Below are 21,153 nucleotides of genomic sequence, written 5' to 3' on the forward strand. Positions count from 1 at the left end.
CCACAACTTTTGCGCAAAATGCAATAAGAGGCGATCAGAAGGTAGCATCTGCGCAAAAATAGTACCGTTAAAAACGTCAGCTCGAGACGCAAAAAATAAGCCATCACTGAGCCATAGATCCCGAAAAATGAGAACGATACGGGTCATGGAAAATGGCGTAAAACGTGTGCTACTTTTTTCGGACAAACTTCCGATTTTTTTTCACCCCTTTATATAAAAGTAAACCTATACATGTTTGGTGTCTACAAACTCGCACTGACCTGAGGCATCCCACCCACACATCAGTTTTACCATATAGTGAACACAGTGAATAAAATATCCCAAAAACCATAGTGCTATCGCACTTTTTTGCAATTTTTCTGCATTTGGAATTTTTTTTGCCAATTTCCAGTACAATATATGTTAAAACTGATGGTTACATTTAAAAGTACAGCTCATTCCGCAAATAATGAGCCCTCACATGACCATATTGACTGAAAAATAAAAAAGTTACGTCTCTCAGAAAAAGAATGGCGAAAAAAAACAGAAAGCGAAAAATCGGCCGGTCGTGAAGGGGTTAAGACAAACATTAAGGCAGAAAGACCTAGAAATAAGCAACAAGTTAAATCATCTGCAGTAAAGTATGACAAAAGGAGGAAACCCAGAGTTGGTGACCTCTATGGCTTCCAGATTTCAGGCTACCATTGCCTGCAGAGGGTTCTGTAAAAAGTATTAAAAATTATTATTTTATTTATTGGTAAAGTTACCTTGATCGATTTACTTTTGAGCCCCTGAAATAAGGAGGCTTTGAAAAAAAAATAGTTGCGAGTCATAAATGTTTCACAGGATATTTTTATTCAACCCCTTTAATTAAACCTGAAAGTCTCCACTTCAATTGCATCTCAGTTGTTTCATTTTAAATAAAAAATAGTGGCATGTAGAGCCCAAATCACGAAGATCCAGTCACTGTCCAAAAATGTTTGGACCTAACTGTATATTGGATTAATGCTATTCTTGTTTTCACAGGTAGTATTCTTACATATGGTATTATAGGGGCTGTGAACATGTCTGATTTTTTTTCCTTCGACCAAGTGGCCCAAGAAAAAACTTTGTGACTTGTTTGATTTTCATATGAGTATCCAATCAAATCAAATCAGTAATGCAAGCCTATAGGTCTATTAAAAACAACGGACCACACTCAGATGACATCCAAGTATAGTCCGATTGACATGGACTGGTATAATTGAGAAGGTGGGAAAAAATGTTTTTATCCCTCTCCATCTCTGAGCAAAACTTATACCACTTTGCTCAAACTTTGATCAAACTCTATCCGAGAAAAATGGTCAGAACATGCTAATCAGACTCTAATCAGAGTTTGATTATAGTCTGAGCATAGGGGATCTGTTTTTTTTGGGGGTGGAGAACGCAAATATATGTTTCTCCACCTTTTCCATTATATCCATTCATGAAAACGGGACCACAGTCAGATGTCATCCGAGTATGGTAGGATTTTATTTGTGGACCTATAGACATGAATAGCAGAGTTCCATCCGATGCTCGGAGGAAAATCGTGTAATGGTCATGTGTCTCATTGACTAACACAAGTCTGAATGGGATGCAATTTGTTAGCAGACAGCACTCATATAAAAAATACAGTCATCTGCATGAGTCCTTAAAGTGTGATTCACGAACGGCACACAGATGATTCAGAACAAAACCAGACATTTTTTGCTGATCACTTGGTCCATATTAACCCCTTCATGTAAAAACTAACTCTGGCAGCAAGCCCGCAGAAATCCCCGTACATGTCTGCTGATCCACTTACATCATGCTGTCAAAATTTGAGAACATGATTTAAATGTCCGCAGTTGGGATTGCGCCATTCCCCCCCACCATTGGCGGCCCCGTGACGCAATCATTGGGTGCCAATCTGTTGACATCGTAGCATGGGGTCAGTTGATGACCCATGATGACCCTTGATGCTACCATGATGCTACAGAGAATCGGCACTTGCAGGAACGCTGCATTTCTGCTGATCAGAGCTATGCTGCTCTGATCAGCTGAAATTCACAGGTTTGAAAAAATAGGAAAAATAAAAAAAACCTGAACATTCAAATCACTACCCCTTTCACCCCATTGAAAATAAAAGAATAATAAAAAAAATGCACATATTTGGTATTGCCGAATTTAAAAATGCCCAATCTATCAAAATATCTCATCAATTAATCTGGTTGGAAATATGGCAAAAAAAAAAAAAAAAACCGCCAAAATTAAGGTTTTGGTCACCATAACACTGCATTAAAATGCAATAAGAGACGATCAAAATGTATCTATGCAGAAATTGCATAATTAAAAACGCCAAGACACAAAATATAATCCATCCTTGAGGCCCAGATCCTGAAAAATGAGAACTCTACAGGTCTTGCAAAATAGCAACAACACCAATATTCTTTTTTTGGACAAATTCAGATTTATTTTTTTTAACCCTTAAATAAAAGTAAAAGTATACATGTTTGGTATCTACGAACTTGTATCAATCTGAGCCATCATATTAACATGTTATTTTACCATATAGTGAATATATAGTGATTGTACTTTTTTTTTCAATTTCACTTCATTTTTTTCCCATTCTCCAGTACAATATATAGTAATACTGAGGCTAGTTTCACACTTGCGTTCAGCGCAGTCCGTCACTATGGAGAATAGCGCAGTCCGTTAACGCACTGCGCTATTCTCCATAGACTTGTATGGACGACGCACTGTAACTCAAGTGTCTGCGTTGCATCCGCTGGACGACGCAGCGTCGTTATTTTGACGCTGCGTCGGGCGGATGGAACGCAGCATGTAACGTTTTTCTGCGCTTGGCGGAGTGTCAAAAAAACGCAATCTGCAGGAATCCGTTAGGCGTCCGTTGTTTTTATAATGGACGCCTATGGTGGCGGATTCCGTTAGAATGCGTCATTTGACGGATTCCGTTAACGCACCTGACTTTACACAACTGCGCATGCTCAGATGTGTAAAGTCAAGGAAAAAAAACTACAACGGACTGCGTTATTTTGTACGATCTGTAGCATGCGTTGTGCCACTATATGCAACGCATCCGTTGCATGCGTCACACAATGCAATGCTACGGATCCCGTTCAACGCAGGTGTGAAACTAGCCTAAATGTTTCTTTCAAAAGTACAACTCATCCCACAAAAAAAGGCCCTCATATGGCAATATAGACAGAAAAATAAAAAAAAATAGGGTATATGCCCACGATCAGGACTCGCTGCGTTCAGAACGCAGTGGGTCCTGACCTGCGATGCCATGCGTCTCCTCCGCAGGAGATCGCAGCTCTCCGTGTCCATGATCAGGGTTCAGTGTGCTGCGATCTCTCACTGTGTTCTCCTTATGGAGGACGCATGCGATTCCGCAGCAAACAATTGACATGCTGCGGTCTGGAAACACGCATGGCAGCTCAGTGTTTGCTGCAGAAAAAAGAAGCATAGTGGGCACGGGATTTCTAGAAATCCCGTCCTCTATGCTTGTACTGTACACTGCAGCATTTTGGATGCAGCTGAAGCATACTGCAGGCAGAACTCGTGAACAGATCGTGGGTACGCACCCTTATGGTTCTTGGAAGAAGGGGATGAAAAATCGAAAGTGAAGAATGGGAAATCGTGAAGGGGTTAAAACATGGACATGTGAACAGTCCCATATACTACAATGAATAGATATTTTAAAATCATGAATAGAACATGTATATTTTATAAGGATGTATGACTAAGGTCTAAATGGCAATAGCAATCCTTCAAAGGTCTTTGCCATATGAAGTAGGTGAAGAGGCCATAGTGGAAATTCTATTTACAGACAAGTACAGTAGGTACGAAAAGTATTCAGACCCCTTTACATTTTTCACTTTGTTTCATTCCAGCCATTTTTAAATTCAAAAAAAGTTCATTTTTTTCTCAGTAATGTACACTCTGCACCCATCTTGACAGAAAAAAAAACAGAACTGTAGAAATTTTTGCAAATTTATTAAACAAAAAAACCTGACATATCAAACGGTCATAAGTATTCAGACCCTTTGCTCAGACACTCATATTTAAGTCACATGCTATTCATTTCCTTGTGATCCTCCTTGAGATGGTTCTACTTCTTCATTGGAGTCTAGCTGTGTTTAATTAAACTGATAGGACTTGATTTGGAAAGGCACACACCTGTCTAAATAATAAGTCATAGCTCACAGTGTATGTCAGACCAAATGAGAATCATGAGGTCAAAGGAACTGCCCAAGAAGCTCAGAGACAGAATTGGCCAAAGTTACAAAATAATTTCTGCAGTACTCAAAATTCCTAAGAGCACAGTGCCTTCCATAATCCTTAAATAGAAGACGTTTTGGACCAAAAGAATTTTTTTAGATCTCAATGTCCAGCCAAACTGAGCAATCGTGGGAGAAGAACCTTGGTGACAGAGGTAAAGAAGAACCCCAAAATCACTGTGGTTGAGCTCCAGAGATGCAGTGGAGAGATGGGAGAAAGTTCCAGAAAGTCAACTATCACCGCAGCCCTCCACCAGTCGGGTCTTTGTGGCAGAGTGGCCAAACGGGAAACTCACTTCAGGGCAAGACATATGAGAGACCGCATAGAGTTTGCAAAAAAAAACAAAACACATGAAGAACTCCCAGACGATGAGAAATAAGATTCTCTGTTCTGATGAGACACAGATAGATCTTTTTGGTGATATAAGAGGTATGTGTGAAGAAAACCAGGCACTGCTCATCACCTTCTCAATACAATCTCAACAGTGAAACATGGTGGTGGTAACATCATGTTATGGGGATGTTTTTCAGCTGCAGGGACAGATTGACTGCTTGCAATTGAAGAAAACATGAATACAGCCAAGTACAGAGATATCCTGGAAGAAAACCTCTTCCAGAGTCCTCTGGACCTCAGACTAGGCCGAAGATTCACCTTCCAACAAGACAATGACCATAAGCACACAGCTAAAATAACAAAGGAGTGGCTTCAAAACAACTCTGTGATTATTCTTGACTGGCCCAGCCAGAGCACTGACCTAAACCCAATTGAGCATCTATGGAGAGACCTGAAAATTGCTGTCCACCAATGTTTACTATCCAACCTTGCGGAACTGGAGAGGATCTGCAAGGAAGAATGGGAGAGGATCCTCAAATCCAGGTATGAAAAACTTGTTGCATCATTCCCAAGAAGAGACTCATGGCTGTATTAGCTCAAAAGGGTGTTTCTACTCAATAGTGAACAAAGGGTCTGAATACTTATGACCATGTGATATTTCAGTTTTTTTTAACAAATTTGCAAAAATTTCTATATATCTGTTTTTTCTGTCAGGATGGATGGGGTGCAGAGTCTACATTAATGAGAAAAAAAATGAACTTTTTGAGTTTACCAAATGGCTGCAATGAAACAGAGTGAATACTTTCTGTAACCACTGTATTTCGGGATGATTTTCCCCCTCACAGTTTCTAACTTTCTTTAATCCATTTAGGTGTAGCTGTTACTATTGGCCACAACATCTATAGGGTTAAACATTTGAAATTAGAGCCAGCACTCCATTGTCACTAGACAGCCAAACATCTGCTCCACATAGTAAGGGACAGTGATGTGGAGCCTATCTCGGAGAGCCATATAAACATATACTGTAGTCGGTAAGCTTGCTTTTATAAGAGCTGTGTGTTTTAGCTCAAAACACAGCTCAGTACCATGAATCTTGTGTTATGATCTTTGTCTTTGGTTAGAAAGCCCCCTGTTAGCATGTCAGCTGCCTCACCCACGGCCTGCCACATCGCTTTACACCAGTGTTCAATAACATCAGTATTTTAGCTTTTATCCAAGGCTATAGGCAATGCAGCAGCAGTGATGATTCACTTACCCTGTCATCGGCAATGACAGTATCGTATAGCTATGGGAAGCTACAACAAAAAGACAAATGACAAAATTTCTACATTGAATGCCAGGAATTTAAAATAAAAAAAGATAAGTATATATATATATATATATATATATATATATATATATATATATATATATATATTCCTGGATAAGACATTAATTTAGAGAAGTGAGTTAAAAACAGGGCATAATGCATCTCCATTACATTATTACCAGATGATGGAGTTGATTTTATATTGTCATATTGCCACTATATCCACAATTGTATTGTTTCGGTTTGTTTGTGGTTTTATACTTTCTGCTTAGAGGATACTTCTGCAGGTTTTTCCTTTTTTTTCTTGACAAAACGCTGATCTCTGCTTATCAACATTTATCCTGGAAGTTTGATTCACCAATCACATATTGATGGCTTATACTAAATACTGTTCCCCCTGTACAAACTGGAAATAATTGTGTTAGGGGTACTTCTCACATAGCGAGATCGCTATCGAGATCACTGCTGATTCACGGTTTTTGTGACGCACCAGTGACCTCATTAGCGATCTTGCTGTGTGTGTGACACTGAGCAGTGATCTGGCCCCTGCTGTGAAATCACTGCTCGTAACACACAGTGCTGGTTCATTTTTTGGACGTTGCTCTCCCGCTGTGAAGCACACATCGCTGTGTTTGAGAGCGAGAGAGCAACGATCTGAATGTGCAGGCAGCAGGGAGCCGGCTTCTGGCAGCCTGCGGTAAGCTGTAACCAAGGTAAATATCGGGTAACCAAGCAAAGCCCTTTGCTTGGTTACCCGATATTTACCTTGGTTACTAGCGTCCACCGCTCTCAAGCTGCCAGTGCTGGCTCCCTGCTCCCTGCACACGTAGTCGGAGTACACATCGGGTAAATAAGCAAAGCGGTTTGCTTAGTAACCCGATGTGTACTCTGGCTACGAGCGCAGGGAGCCAGCACTAAGCGGTGTGCACTGGTAACCAAGGTAAATATCGGGTAACCAAGGGAAGTGCTTTGCTTGGTTACCCGATATTTACCTTAGTTACCAAGTGCAGCATTACTTCCACGCGTCGCTGCTGGCTGGGACCTGGTCACTGGTGAGATCTGCCTGATTGACAGCTCACCAGCGACCATGTAGCGATGCACCAGCGATCCTGATCCAGGTCAGATCGCTGGTGGGATCACTGGAGTGTCGCTAAAGTGTGACGGTACCCTTATAGTAAACCAAACCTTGAAGACAAGTATAGATGGCATTGTGCTTGTTGGCCTCATAAGATAGCTCTGTTAAAACCTTTCCTTCCAGATTGTTTAGATAAGAGGGAACAATTAACATGAACACAATGAATTAAAGCAGATTTCACAATAGAAACTGTATACATTATTAAATAGTTTGACCTAATGAAACAAGTGTATTTAGTTTGAAAATGCACTATACAATCATTTTTGAAAGCTTAAACTAAATTGCTCCCACCTATCCTGATTAACAGCTCCATAGTGTTCTTCCTCTGCTGCTGAGTTCTCACACTGCTCAATATAAGCTGCGGCAGTCAGTAAGGCTGGACAAATGAGACTGAGTTCTCTCATGAGCTTTTACTTTTTACCATGACTTATAAAATGGTAATTTTAATTTTAGAATCAAACAACTATTCTAATATTGATTTCCTTAGTATTTCAGCTTCAACAGCTAAGATATCTATTTTGTAATGTATGCAGATTGCAATGATAGACTCACTTTAAAGGGTTTTCCAGGATTTGGAAATTATCAGCAGCTGCTTCACTCTCACCTCTAATGGATGTTGGTTTGATCCAACGTTGGTGAGATTGTAAAGGCCACTGATTAACTACAAGCTCACGTGATGTAACAATGACAGGTGATCCTCGGGAGATCAGTTTCTGAGCTCACGTGACATAACAATGACAAGTGATCCTCATGAGATCAGGTGCTGAGCTCATATGACATAACAATGACAGGTGATCCTTTGGAGATTAGTTGCTGAGCTCAGGTGACATAACAATGACAAGTGATCCTCGTGAGATCAGTTGCTGAGCTCACGTGACATAACAATGACAGGTGATCCTCGTGAGATCAGGTGCTGAGCTCACGTGACATAACAATGACAAGTGATCCTCAGGAGATCAGGTGCTGAGCTCATGTGACATAACAATGACAGGTTATCCTTGAGAGATCAGTTGCTGAGCTCACGTGACATAACAATGACAAGTGATCCTTGGGAGATCAGTTGCTGAGCTCACGTGACATAACAATGACAGGTGATCCTCGGGAGATCAGTTGCTGAGCTCACGTGACATAACAATGACAGGTGATCCTCGGGAGATCAGTTGCTGAGCTCACTTGACATAACAATGACAGGTGATCCTTTGGAGATTAGTTGCTGAGCTCACGTGACATAACAATGACAGGTGATCCTCGGGACATCAGGTGCTGAGCTCACGGGACATAACAATGACAGGTGATCCTTTGGAGATCAGTTGCTGAGCTCACGTGACATAACAATGACAGGTGATCCTTTGGAGATCAGTTGCTAGCATCACTGGAACGGCACTCACAGCGGAAGTGGGTATAGTTATTATTTTACATGGATGAAATATAGTAATTGGAAATGGGTTGCTCCCTTTAATGCTTATAATACAGAGACGCCATCCTCCACTCTTTGTCTTATGGGATCATTATTTCATAACTAACAGATGGTTACATGGTAACAACATATTCCACGGTGCTGTACACAAAGCGTGTTGTCACTTAATTAGAACCTGTCCCTTTAATCTAATTCCCAGCTCCATGCACATGGATTATACTAGAGCCAAGGTCATTGTGATTAACCTATCAATATGTTTATGTAAAGGTTCTAATTATGATATATTAATGTGGTGCTTGTATAATAATAATGAATATGAAAGGGTAAGATGACTTCATTCCTGATGCATAATCTTAAGGGAAAAGATTGTTGGCAGAAAAGGAAGAAACCCATGCCTAGATTTTCTTCTTGGAACATTGCAGATTTAATCCATTACTGTCAATGCTGATTTTGTGGACGTTGCATTTTAGTAAGAGGATTATTTAGGTTATCTCCGTAATACAGAGGTGATCAGCTGTAATGCAGTTTTCTGAGACGCCATCAGATTTATGAATACATGCATATATTTTGTAAAATAGTTGCAGATTCGCATTAACATTTTAACTTAATAAAGCTAATTTTCTATCATGTAAACAGGATACTATATTTCACCTTCATGATGTCAAATGTCAGTGGGTAACATATCCCTGCCATTACAACCGAGCCATCACCAAACGGCACAAAACGTTTAGAGACAATATAACGACTTCATACCAAGCAGTAGTTACGATTCCAGCTCTTGTGAAGTAATTGCTAGATATTCATGGAAAATTGCCTTATTCTGTAATTATGAATGATATGGCCTCAGCCTATTTAGACAATATAAAACCAGTTAAATGCCATTTTTAAAGGTCAAAGAAATCTCTTTAAAGCATCTGTGGAAAAGTTTTGCTAATACGCCTGAAACCACTGTCTTCTCAATTTCATGTCGAGGCGAAGCAGTGTTTACATTATTTTTCAAGCAAATATTAGGGCTGATCCAGCAATATTTTACATTTGCGAGACATCTACTAATATATGGATCATTAGAGGAAAGCCTAGTAGCTACTACATGACAAGTAATTTATTGCTTGTTATATGTGTCAAGGGAGGCTCCAGGAAAAAATGTGCTTCACCCCGTTATGGAGACGGAGACCGACTTTTAACAGTTTTCCCCATAGGCTTAAACATAGAGAGGAAAATCTTTCAAAAGAGGATACAGAAGATAAGCATTGTAAATTAGGATCATTTATCTCTGAAAGTATAAAATAAATGTGAAAACACATATTAACCTTAGCAATAATTCAGCATGGAGGATTTCACCTAGAAACGATAGCTATCCGAGCATGCTATTACATTTTAAATGAAATGCCATTTTCTTATATTTTAAGCAGTTTGTGTCCTGTTAAATATGTAAGTGCAGTAAACAAATCCAATTATTTTCCCATGGTTGTTGTTACTATTTTGGCCCACCATTTACTTATCCTGACATACTAGCATAATTGACTTCTTGCCTTCTGCACTATGAAATGGGCAAACTCATCCTGGCATTCTGCTAGGGGCTGTCCATACAGCGTCAATGTCACCTTGGGCTCACATAGTTTGCTGCTTGATGGAGCACCCATCGGCAATTTAGTTCATACACAGGAACATCATCCTAAAAGGTTTCAGACTAATACTATGAGACAGATAAAGAGTAGACAACATCAAAGCTTAGATAGCTATTTTATAACTGAGTGTATGTATTTTTTTTAAAGATGTCTACTTGAAGCTAACTCACCTTCTTCTTTATTTAGTGCTTGTTCTGCTTATTGTCACTATGAGAAGAAGAAAAAAGGAGCCTTTAATTTTTGATGAAGAGAGAGATGTTAGAGAGAACATTGTAAGGTACGATGATGAAGGAGGAGGTGAAGAAGACACGGAAGCCTTTGACATGACCACACTGAGGAACCTTAATATTATTCGAGACAGCAAAAGCAGGAGGGACGTCACGCCAGAAATCCAATTCTTGAGCAGACCGTCTCTCCGAAGTGCTCCAGACAACTTAATCTTCAGAGAATTTATTTGGGAAAGACTAAAGGAAGCTGATGTGGATCCTTGCGCTCCACCTTATGACTCCTTACAGACATATGCATTCGAAGGGAATGGCTCTGTTGCGGAGTCACTCAGTTCTTTAGAGTCAGTCAGCTCAAACTCTGAACATAATTATGACTATCTTAGTGACTGGGGTCCTCGCTTTAAAAGACTTGCTGACATGTATGGCACTGTTGAAGATAACATGTACTCTTAGCACTGGAATACATGCATCTAAGGCACTAAACAAACTCAGTAATGACTGCTAAAATGTACATTTGTGCTCACTGTATCCTTAGAGAATCCGAATTTTGTGGATTATTTTCCTCCTGCCTGAGGTACTACACTATCCTAATACTGGATACATTTTGCTTTTGTATAATATGAAATCTGCCAGTGCTTATAAAATCCTTATTTTCATGTTTTATTATGATTCTAAGCTATACTGCACAGGTTAACGGTCCAGCCGAAAGAACATGATTAAATCATGCAAGAAATACCTGCATTAAAAGGGTGCATCCATTTTAAAGCCATTTTAATTGTTCACATGTATATAAAATAATAAATTAAAGGGAACCTGTCATGCGATTAATGGTGCCCGAGCCATGACAGGCAGCATCAATAAGCATGATTGCAGCCAGGTATAATTTTCTCTGAAACGCTGGTGCTTTTGAACATCTGGCCAAGGACCAAAGCCAAAAACTAGAGCAGTACAGCACTGGCTCTGGCTGGTTTCCCATAGCAAGAGACCTGTCAATAGAAGGGGTGGCACTGGGAAAAGCTGCTGGATTTTTTGCCGGACTAATCTCATCTATGGTAGCGTCCCTTACCGGATGTTCTAATTATATTTTCTCTAAATTTCCACATCTAGAAAAATATACCTGGCTGCAATCATATTTCCAGGCTCTGGTTCATGCTGCTTGTGGTTTGGACAGCATGAGTGGCATGATTTTCACTCTAACTAACCTTGGAAATGTTTCCAATTCATGTCCCGATGCTATGCAAATCCATGAATCTACACAGTAACAAACTTCTAACAGTGCCTATAACTTATAATCTGGCAGTTATATTCCTGTCTTTTGCTTCTCATTAAAGTTAATCAAAAAGTTAAAGATAAAAATAGAGGATAACTGCATGATCTTACTAAACAGGGCATATTTGTAGTTTGTATAATGGAAACATTGAGGTTTGCATAGCAATTCTATTCCCAAAATAGTAAATGTCTTTGATCCAGTGCAATAAAAAAATGCATGTAAAAATTTACATACAGATGTAGCAGCCACCCACTGGACAGTTTCCGCAAACTATTGTGTAGCATCTTGCTTATTTCAAAATAGGACCGGACGCACTTTGCAAATTTTATGTTACACTATTAAGGTAGTGCAACAGCTGTAAACTGGCCAGCTGCTCTTCTGTACCTTTAATATCTACCCATTTTGTGCAAAGTAAACTAGCTGAAGAAAGTGTGGCCGGTTGCAAAATGTTTTTTTTACCTGTACAGTTTTTCAAAAGATTCAAGACATATAGATCCAACCAATTGTCTTTATGAGTTTAAAATGTCTACATTTATGTACAGTTTACATGGATAAAGTAAGAAGTACATTTTTATTATTTTTTAAGAGGTTGTTCAGAACTATTAAGAAACCGCTGAAAAGCAGGAAAAAACTAAAATAAAAAATACATTTCTTACCTTATTTTTTGGACTACAAGATGCATCAAACCATAAAACACACCTTGGTTTTCGAGGAGAAAAATAAAGAAATAAAATGTGAAGCAAAAAATGTGGTCATGATTCTCTGTTATCGAGGATCAGCTGCTGACACTGTTATGGGGGTAATGTTCCCCAATTCTGTACTAATGTCCCCCATCCTGGGCATCTTCCTTGTATACATATCCCCCATCCTGGTATATTTATCCCATCCTGGTGCATTTGTCCAGCATCTTGATATATATATGTTTCTTATTCTGGTATATCTGTCCCTCATCCTGGTATATATGTACTCTGTCCTAATATATATGTACCCCATCCTGGTATATATTACCCTCATCCCAGTATGTATGTACGCCATCCTTGGTCTTTTCCTGGTATATATGTCCACCATCCTGGTATATACGTCTCTTTTCTTGGTATATATGTCCCCCATCCTGGGCACTTTCCTGGTATATATGGCTCTTATTCTAATATATATGTCCCCCATTAAGTGTCCATCCTGGTATATATGTCTCCTGTTATGCCGCGCAAATAGAAAAACAAACAATTCTATTCTCCTTTCCTCTACTAGCCAGGTGCACAGCATCCTCTTTTGATGCTGGCAACTGAATTAGGCATGTAAGTGATGAGCAGCTCATGATGTCACTGCTATGCACCCTCAGTCACAGGTGTGCCGAAGGCAGGAGTAGGGTTGCCATTGTAGGCAGCACAATATTGATTTCCCCATTAAAATATTAATTTATTACATTACAGTAGATATTCACTGATCCCCATGCCCATAATTTTGTGCATCTTTCTGTGCCGGAGTCATGTTATTGATGGTAAAATTCTTCAGCCATTACTATCACTGACCTTGATGCTAAAAGGTGGGTGGGATTGAGTGTGGGGAGCAGTGAATATCCATTTCCTGTTAAGGGAGATACGAAAATTCATTGCTTCTGCCATCGCCAACTTCCTTCTGTGTTGACCCTGATCCGACCTCCTAAGACCTCCTCCATCACAGATACATTGGAGCTATAAGGCACCCCCCCACACTTTCCTCCCAGATTTTGGGGAAAAAGGTGCATCTTGTAGTCTGAAAAATACTGTACCTTTATAATTTCCTTGCCTTTGTATTTAAATTTCCTACTGCTTTAGTGATCCCCAGTGACAGCATCCAAGCATCATTCATGTGATGTGCAGTCAATAACTATCCTCAGCGGCCATGTGCCAAGCATTCAAGCATCATGTAACATCATGTCTATGAAGCTGACTGGGACCTCCCGGCACTGGAACAACAAGGAATGAATTGATCAGTAATGGTTATTTTTTAATTGTTACTGCAAACACTGTTTTAATTTCTAAGATATCTACAACGTAGATTCCTGGAACATAGCCCCCTTTATAAAAGGTTGTTTTATAGACAATATAGCTGTTTAGTTAAGTAAAACTATATACAGTAATTTATGGAGGTTACGGTAGTGTCCTGCATTAGAAGCACCATAAAATAAATTCTATTTTTAAAATTCTTCTTTTCAATTGCATTCCCTAAATTAATAAACTGATTGAAGGCAACTTTCTAAATTCATACCTAAAAAACCCTGCGCCCCACCTGCTATTCTCATTTTCACAGTGTTCATTCTTGTACATTATAAAGAAGGTTACACTACATGGAGTCAATAGCAGAACACTATAATTTAAGCTATGTTAGCTGTATCATACAGATAAAATTACAGAGCCACAGCATTATTCACTTGTGCCGGGACATCAATATTTTTCTGCTGGTGTGCATCTCGTAAAAGGCAGAAATTAGACCGCTATTCCAAGACTGTAATTAAAGGTCAGTACCAGCCTAAAATAATTAAAAAATGAAACATTCTCGTATAGAAAACTTGATGGTTAATGTATAATACAAGGTACTTGATTTTTTTTAAAGAAATGTATGCAGCAGGATAGTATGAGGCTTTATGGATAAGGTATTAAATGGGAGCACTCGTGTACCCAGCCAAAAATCAAAGCGTTGATATGTAAAAAAAACCTCCTTAAGAAAGCATAAAGGGGTTGTTTCATTTAAAATACACATTTTATTTAAAATGGAAAGCAATTTTAATAATGCTAGAAAATTAATGGAAGCTTGGTCGTCAGTTCAGGATACTCACCTCATAGATTGGCGAGCAATGATAAAGAGCCTCATTGTAAAATGTAAGACCCATTAGTTGGATACGCACTCATGCTTATTGTTACTCACCCAGATGTTAAAGGAACATGTAGCATTAACTACCTGGTTTTGTATACATCATAGATGAAAGCTGAAGGTCCAAGATGAAACATATTGTGATTTTCTAATAAGAAGTGGTTGTCTAAATTGGAGATCCTCTTTATAATTTCAATATACCCCCCAAAGTGCTGCTCTTCATGACCTTCATGTTAATTCACTTCTTGTTGGAGAAAAGGCTGGCATAAATAATAATTAGTAATATACCGTACATATGAATTACTTGTACTTTATGGGATTATGCTAGAGAAGAGCAGAACTCACTGCAAAAATTAAATGAGCATTATGTGTATTCTCCAATGCCATCACACTACATGAAAGGAAATTGGTGTGTGCCCTAGCCAGACTCGAACTGGCCCACAGTGGTACAGGTGAATCCACCAATGGGCCACTCTGCCAAAGTTGGTCATCCACCACCTTATATGAGTAGAAGTTGGCACAATGCACTTCATTCACTGTGTACCGACAATGGCAGCATCTCATCATTTATTTGTCAAACTGCCTAGATTGTTAAATGGTAAATTTGTGATGTAACATATACATGTAGCTGAATAGCGGGCACCAAACTCAATGTCACTGGTTGGCCATTGTGACCTGATTCAAACAATGGGCTGGATACTACTCACCTTGTTTTCTAACTTTGTAATGCCTGTCACAATGGGATTATCAATCATTGTTGCACTTCCCTGTGTCCTTATCCTCTAATACAGTCAAACTGTACTCAAAGGATGCTATATAGGTACTCTTAATGGAACATGTTGCTGATACATGCTGAACAATAAGTAGGCAGCGTGTATCAAGCACCGGCCCTATGACCTCAACCAGATTTGTTTGACTCTGAATCTCTGCGGCATTTCAGAGAAAACCTACTTTGATAGCCGGCCGGGGACCAAGAATGTTCTGTAGACAAGTCAGGTGGGACCCTGGCAGCTTCTCCCTGGCCACAGCCCTGGATTCACAGGTCTCTGCCTATACACATATCGGGCATCGGGTGGGGAGAAGCCACCAGGGACCCACCTGTCTGACTAATATGCAGTTTGGCTCAGTCCCCAGGTGATTCTTCTCTAAAACACCACAGCATTTCAGAGCCAATTATACTTGACTGAGATCCTACAGACAGTGCCTGATACATGCTGGCCATGGATTGGGCTGCAACTATCAACTGTCAGGTGCCCGTTAAATGTAAAAAATATTTAATCAATGTCATAATGAAGTTTCTTTTAGTTTATCTGTATAGGATATGAGCAAACCCCTTTTTATTGAATTATAAACTTTACCATTGTACATTTGGGACATATACTAAGAGGTCAAATTATTTTTTAATGGCCTATAATACCTTCTTAGTGTGGTTATGTCATATGTAGATATGTATGGTTTTGAAATCCTAAAGGATAATCAACAGATACTTAATTGGGGAATTTTGGCAGGTAACACAGGAAAGTTGAAACACATTCATTTTATCCCGGTTACAAAAGTGCAATGGTGTGCATGTGCAAATACCACTCTATTGATTCTTTATGGGACTGCTTGAGTGCTGTTCTTGACTTTCTTTGAGTAAAGATAGCTCATCCGTGTGCACTGCTACTCCGTTCATACAGAGATAAAGTGCTTTATTTTGGCAATTGATGGAAATACTACTAGTGGGTCCTGTAGGCTAGACGTTATTACATGTTGAGAAGTAATAGCCTATCTAGGTTTCCTGTTCTTCTGTTTATTAACTCTTTTTGGTAAACCTTAAATCATTGAGCAATTTTTGTATTTCATGAAAGTGTTGTGTCCAACAGATACATTGGCTGTAGGATCTCTCCACTGTGAGTTACTCCGCTCTTTGATCTCTAAATTTTTAAATTATTAATGGGCTTTCCAAACCAGACACCACTCAGATGGCATATGGTCAGTGGTCCTGTACGATCCTGAAGGTTTTTAAGCTACTGTTCATTATATCAGTTATGCTTTCGATATGGTATCTAGCCTGCATTGTTAAAGGGAACCAATCACCAGGATTTTCGTATATAACCTAAAGCCAGAGCTATACTGGCACTATCAGGCTGGTTCTCTACATACCTTTAGTGGTCAGATTGGATGTATAGGTTTTGAAATCTAAGAAAGTAAAGTTTCTAAAATTAGCTGCTTGTTGAGTGACAGCAGCAAAGGAGCAGATAATATATTCATAGTTATCCCCGCCCACTGTTAGAATTAGCATAAGTATTATACAAACGATTTACTTTGTCTCTTGCAGGACCTGTGGTGAGGTCATACCCATGTGATCAGAAGGGGGCCTCAGCCAACAAAGCTGGATACCAGGTCACATGAGTATGAACTCACACAGGTCCTGCAAGAGACAAAGTGAATCGTTTGTATAATACTTATGCTAATTCTAACAGTGGGCAGAGATAACTATGAATATATTATCTGCCCCTTTGCTGCTGTCACTCAACAAGCAGCTAATTTTAGAAACTTTACTTTTTGGATTTTAAAACCTAAACATCTGAGCTGACCACTAAAGGTATGTAGAGAATCGGCCTGATAGTGCCAGTATAGCACTGTCTTTAGGGTATGGACGAAAATCCTGGTGATTGGTTCCCTTTAAGGTATCCAATGATAACACAATTTGTGAATGTATGGTGGCCATAATCACACTAGGAAGATTTAATTAAACATGTTTATTATATCCAGTTGATGTTCTCTATGGTTCAAACACTTTTATTAACAGACAATAGCAAAGTATTAAGATAATAACATGAACTGTGTGCAATACTGTATCTGATTATTGTATATTAATTGTATATATAATGATGAACATTGACATTAGGTTAATTTATTGCATAATTTTGTAAATATTTCAACAAGCTTGTGTACTATAATTGCCTACATTAGGCTTGAAGAAAAGAAACTCCTTGCAGTATGTATTTTGTGATTGCCTTATTTACAGAATCAGAAAGATAATACCCGAGTTATGTTCCAATGATACACTTAGAGTGCTGGTTCCTCAGGCGGTAACTTTAATAGTTGCATTTTTTGTTTTCTTTTATCCTCTAATTTGTAAAGGACATTTACCTTTTTACTTGATGTGTAGTGTCGCGTTACATTCTTGGAGCACTGATCTACATAAAATTCAGGTCCATTTTGCTGCCTTGCAGTATATGTCTCAACAGAACGTGCTGATTTTCCTCTAGACTCCTATGTGAAGGAAATGAAGCATGGAAAATGAGAAAGAACTCTAAAGCAATCGAACGGCATTGATATAGAAAGAAATCGCTTACAAGGACATTTGATTTTGAGCCATTAATATTTATGAGACATTCAAATCAAATAATTGTGCGCTATTTTCCCTTGGAAAAGAGGAAACTGAAGACGATGACTATGAATTGAAATATGATTTTTTGAGATATACCTGTTAGATTCGTTACTAATTTTCAATCACTTAAAAGGAACTTTTTTGTGTTGTTAATGATATACAGTGATAAGGCTGTTTCCCATTCAAATCTTATCTGTTGTTTTGCTATTGAGTTGACCTTGTTTTTGCACCTTCTCATATTGATTTTTGGAAGACATACTTTGTATACTGGTTAATACTCAAAAAATAGTAAACTACTTTCAACTTCTAAAATGCATTTTTTTAATTCAATAACTTTTGCAAGACTCAGATATTTACGCATTCGAGTGTTTTCATTCTATATGATGGATTAAATGTATTTTTCTTTCATATTATTTGAATTTTCTTGTTACATTATTTAATAATATTACTCCTTACTGTTATATTGATGTGTTACATGAACTCTTGGCCTTTTGGTATGCAAGCTGCACAGCATATCCATAGCACAATAAATTATGAATAAAATAACATTATCATATAGTTAGATAAGACGACGACACATTTGTTTTTCCAAATTATACTGCCCACAATAGATTATGTGCTGTACATACAGGTCATTCTGTGCTGTTTACAACAAAAAAAAAACACATAAAAATAATAATAATACGTATTATTATCATTTATATAGCACATCCATTTACAATTCAGAGGTCTTATGTACCAGTGAAATATTTCTAGACATCAAAAAGCAATTAATCCCCTCTATTTTTGATAACCAGTCAAGGTAAATCTGACAGCCATGGTTGCAGCCCACAGCCATCTGTTTTACCCACGCTGGTTGTTAAAAATATTGCTGGCCCCCTTGCCATTTTTTTTATTTATTTATTTATAAACTGCCATACAGCAAATTGACTGCAACCAATCACAGATGCTGACACAGAGGATGGGGGGATGTGTATAGCAGTCTTCAACCAATCACAGACACTGGCAGAGATTGTGGGCAGGGGAAGCAGTGAATATTCATGAAGCTTCATGTGCTGGCCCAGAAAAGAGTCTGACTGCAGTATAATCTTATGGGAGACATGGTATGTATAACTATTCTGCTTTTACCCCCATTTAGTTTCAATTTGCAGCCTCCAGACCTTACTACTAAAATTTTGGAAATTTAACTTCTCGTCCCCATTAACTTATATGGGCCTCATTGTCCAAGATCAAGTTCAGGTCAAATCAGTTCCCAAACCAAACTTTGTTCTAGTCCATGTGAATTCTGGGAACCTGAATATCCACCAGTCCACTCATCTCTAATCACAATCTGAGTAAGTTAATATATAGATAAAATACATTAAGTTCATGATGAGTAGAGTTGAGCGCGGTTCGTGGTTCTCCAGTTCTAGGCACGAGTGATTTTGGGGCATGTTCTAGATCGAACTAGAACTCGAGCTTTTTGCAAAAGCTCGATAGTTCTAGAAACGTTCGAGAACGGTTCTAGCAGCCAAAAAACAGCTAAATCATAGCTTGGTTTCTGCTGTAATAGTGTAAGTCACTCTGTGAATCAAACTATTATCACATTTCAGTGTATAGTGTGCGTGAACAGCGCCTTCAGATCACTGCTGTTTCTATAATGGCGATCGCCATTTTTTTTTTTTTTTTCTTGTCTTCCTTCCCTAAGCGCGCGCGTCTTGTGGGGCGGGCCAGCATGTCAGCCAATCACAGACACACACACAGCTAAGTGGACTTTGAGCCAGAGAAGCAACGGCATGTGTGATAGGATCTGCATGTCACATGTCCCTGCATTATAAAACCGGACATTTTCTTCACGGACGCCATTATCTGCCTTCTGCGTCTTTGGTGTCAGACATCACTGTCGCAGCTCCGTCTTGAGTCCTATCGCTGATACAGCTGTATGCGCTGCATACACAGCGTTAGACAGCATAGGGAGAGCACTTTATAGCAGTCCTTTTAAGGGCTCAAACCGGCAGGGTCAGAGTTAAGGTGACAGGTCCTGAAAACAGCGCCAGCGTCTGTGCAGCCAAGGTCAGGGATTTCCTCCCTGCATTTCACCATTAGGAGGGAATAGAAAGGCAGGCTTCCATTCCTCTACCCAGAGCACCACAATCCTGCCACTGTACCCTCTTGTCCTCTGCACACTCCAACTCATAACTAAGCCATTATACTAGCATACACTCAGTGTACCTAGTGGCATCCTATCTGTGGCTATTGGACTTTGCTATAGTCCCACTAGTGCAAAGACATTTGCAGAGCACGTCTGCCTGCATTGCACACTACAACTAATTATAACTAAGCCATTATACTAGCAAACACTCAGTGTACCTAGTGGCATCCTATACGTGGCTATTGGACTTTGCTATAGTCCCACTAGTGCCAAGACATTTGCAGAGCGCATCTGCCTGCGTTGCACACTCCAACTAATTATAACTAAGCCATTATACTAGCAAACACTCAGTGTACCTAGTGGCATCCTATACGTGGCTATTGGACTTTGCTATAGTCCCACTAGTGCCAAGACATTTGCAGAGCGCATCTGCCTGCGTTGCACACTCCAACTAATTATAACTAAGCCATTATACTAGCAAACACTCAGTGTACCTAGTGGCATCCTATACGTGGCTATTGGACTTTGCTATAGTCCCACTAGTGCCAAGACATTTGCAGAGCGCATCTGCCTGCGTTGCACACTCCAACTAATTATAACTAAGCCATTATACTAGCAAACACTCAGTGTACCTAGTGGCATCCTATACGTGGCTATTGGACTTTGCTATAGTCCCACTAGTGCCAAGACATTTACAGAGCGCATCTGCCTGCGTTGCACACTCCAACTAATTATAACTAAGCCATTATACTAGCAAACACTTAGTGTACCTAGTGGCATTCTATACGTGGCTATTGGACTTTGCTTTAGTCCCACTAGTGCCAAGACATTTGCAGAACGCATCTGCCTGCGTTGCACACTCCAACTAATTATAACTAAGCCATTATACTAGCACACACTCAGTGTACCTAGTGGCATCCTATACGTGGCTATTGGACTTTGCTATAGTCCCACTAGTGCCAAGACATTTGCAGAGCGCATCTGCCTGCGTTGCACACTCCAACTAATTATAACTAAGCCATTATACTAGCACACACTCAGTGTACCTAGTGGCATCCTATACGTGGCTATTGGACTTTGCTATAGTCCCACTAGTGCCAAGACATTTGCAGAGCGCATCTGCCTGCGTTGCACACTCCAACTAATTATAACTAAGCCATTATACTAGCAAACACTTAGTGTACCTAATG

General features: G+C 39.3%; 1 protein-coding gene across 2 annotated transcripts in view; it reads left to right on the plus strand.

The window, feature by feature from the left end:
- CDH7 (cadherin 7) overlaps positions 1-16,531 on the plus strand; it is a 467,468-nt gene extending 450,937 nt beyond the window's left edge. For both annotated transcript variants that reach the window (XM_075314603.1, XM_075314604.1), the window contains exon 12: positions 10,293-16,531. In XM_075314603.1, coding sequence (XP_075170718.1) covers positions 10,293-10,786 — 494 coding nt within the window. In that variant the 3' untranslated portion in view covers positions 10,787-16,531. The remainder of the gene's footprint in view (positions 1-10,292) is intronic.
- The last annotated feature ends 4,622 nt before the right edge of the window (positions 16,532-21,153 follow it).

The sequence above is a fragment of the Anomaloglossus baeobatrachus genome, chromosome 6, assembly GCF_048569485.1.
Source record: "Anomaloglossus baeobatrachus isolate aAnoBae1 chromosome 6, aAnoBae1.hap1, whole genome shotgun sequence".
In the NCBI taxonomy this organism is placed as follows: Eukaryota; Metazoa; Chordata; class Amphibia; order Anura; family Aromobatidae; genus Anomaloglossus; species Anomaloglossus baeobatrachus.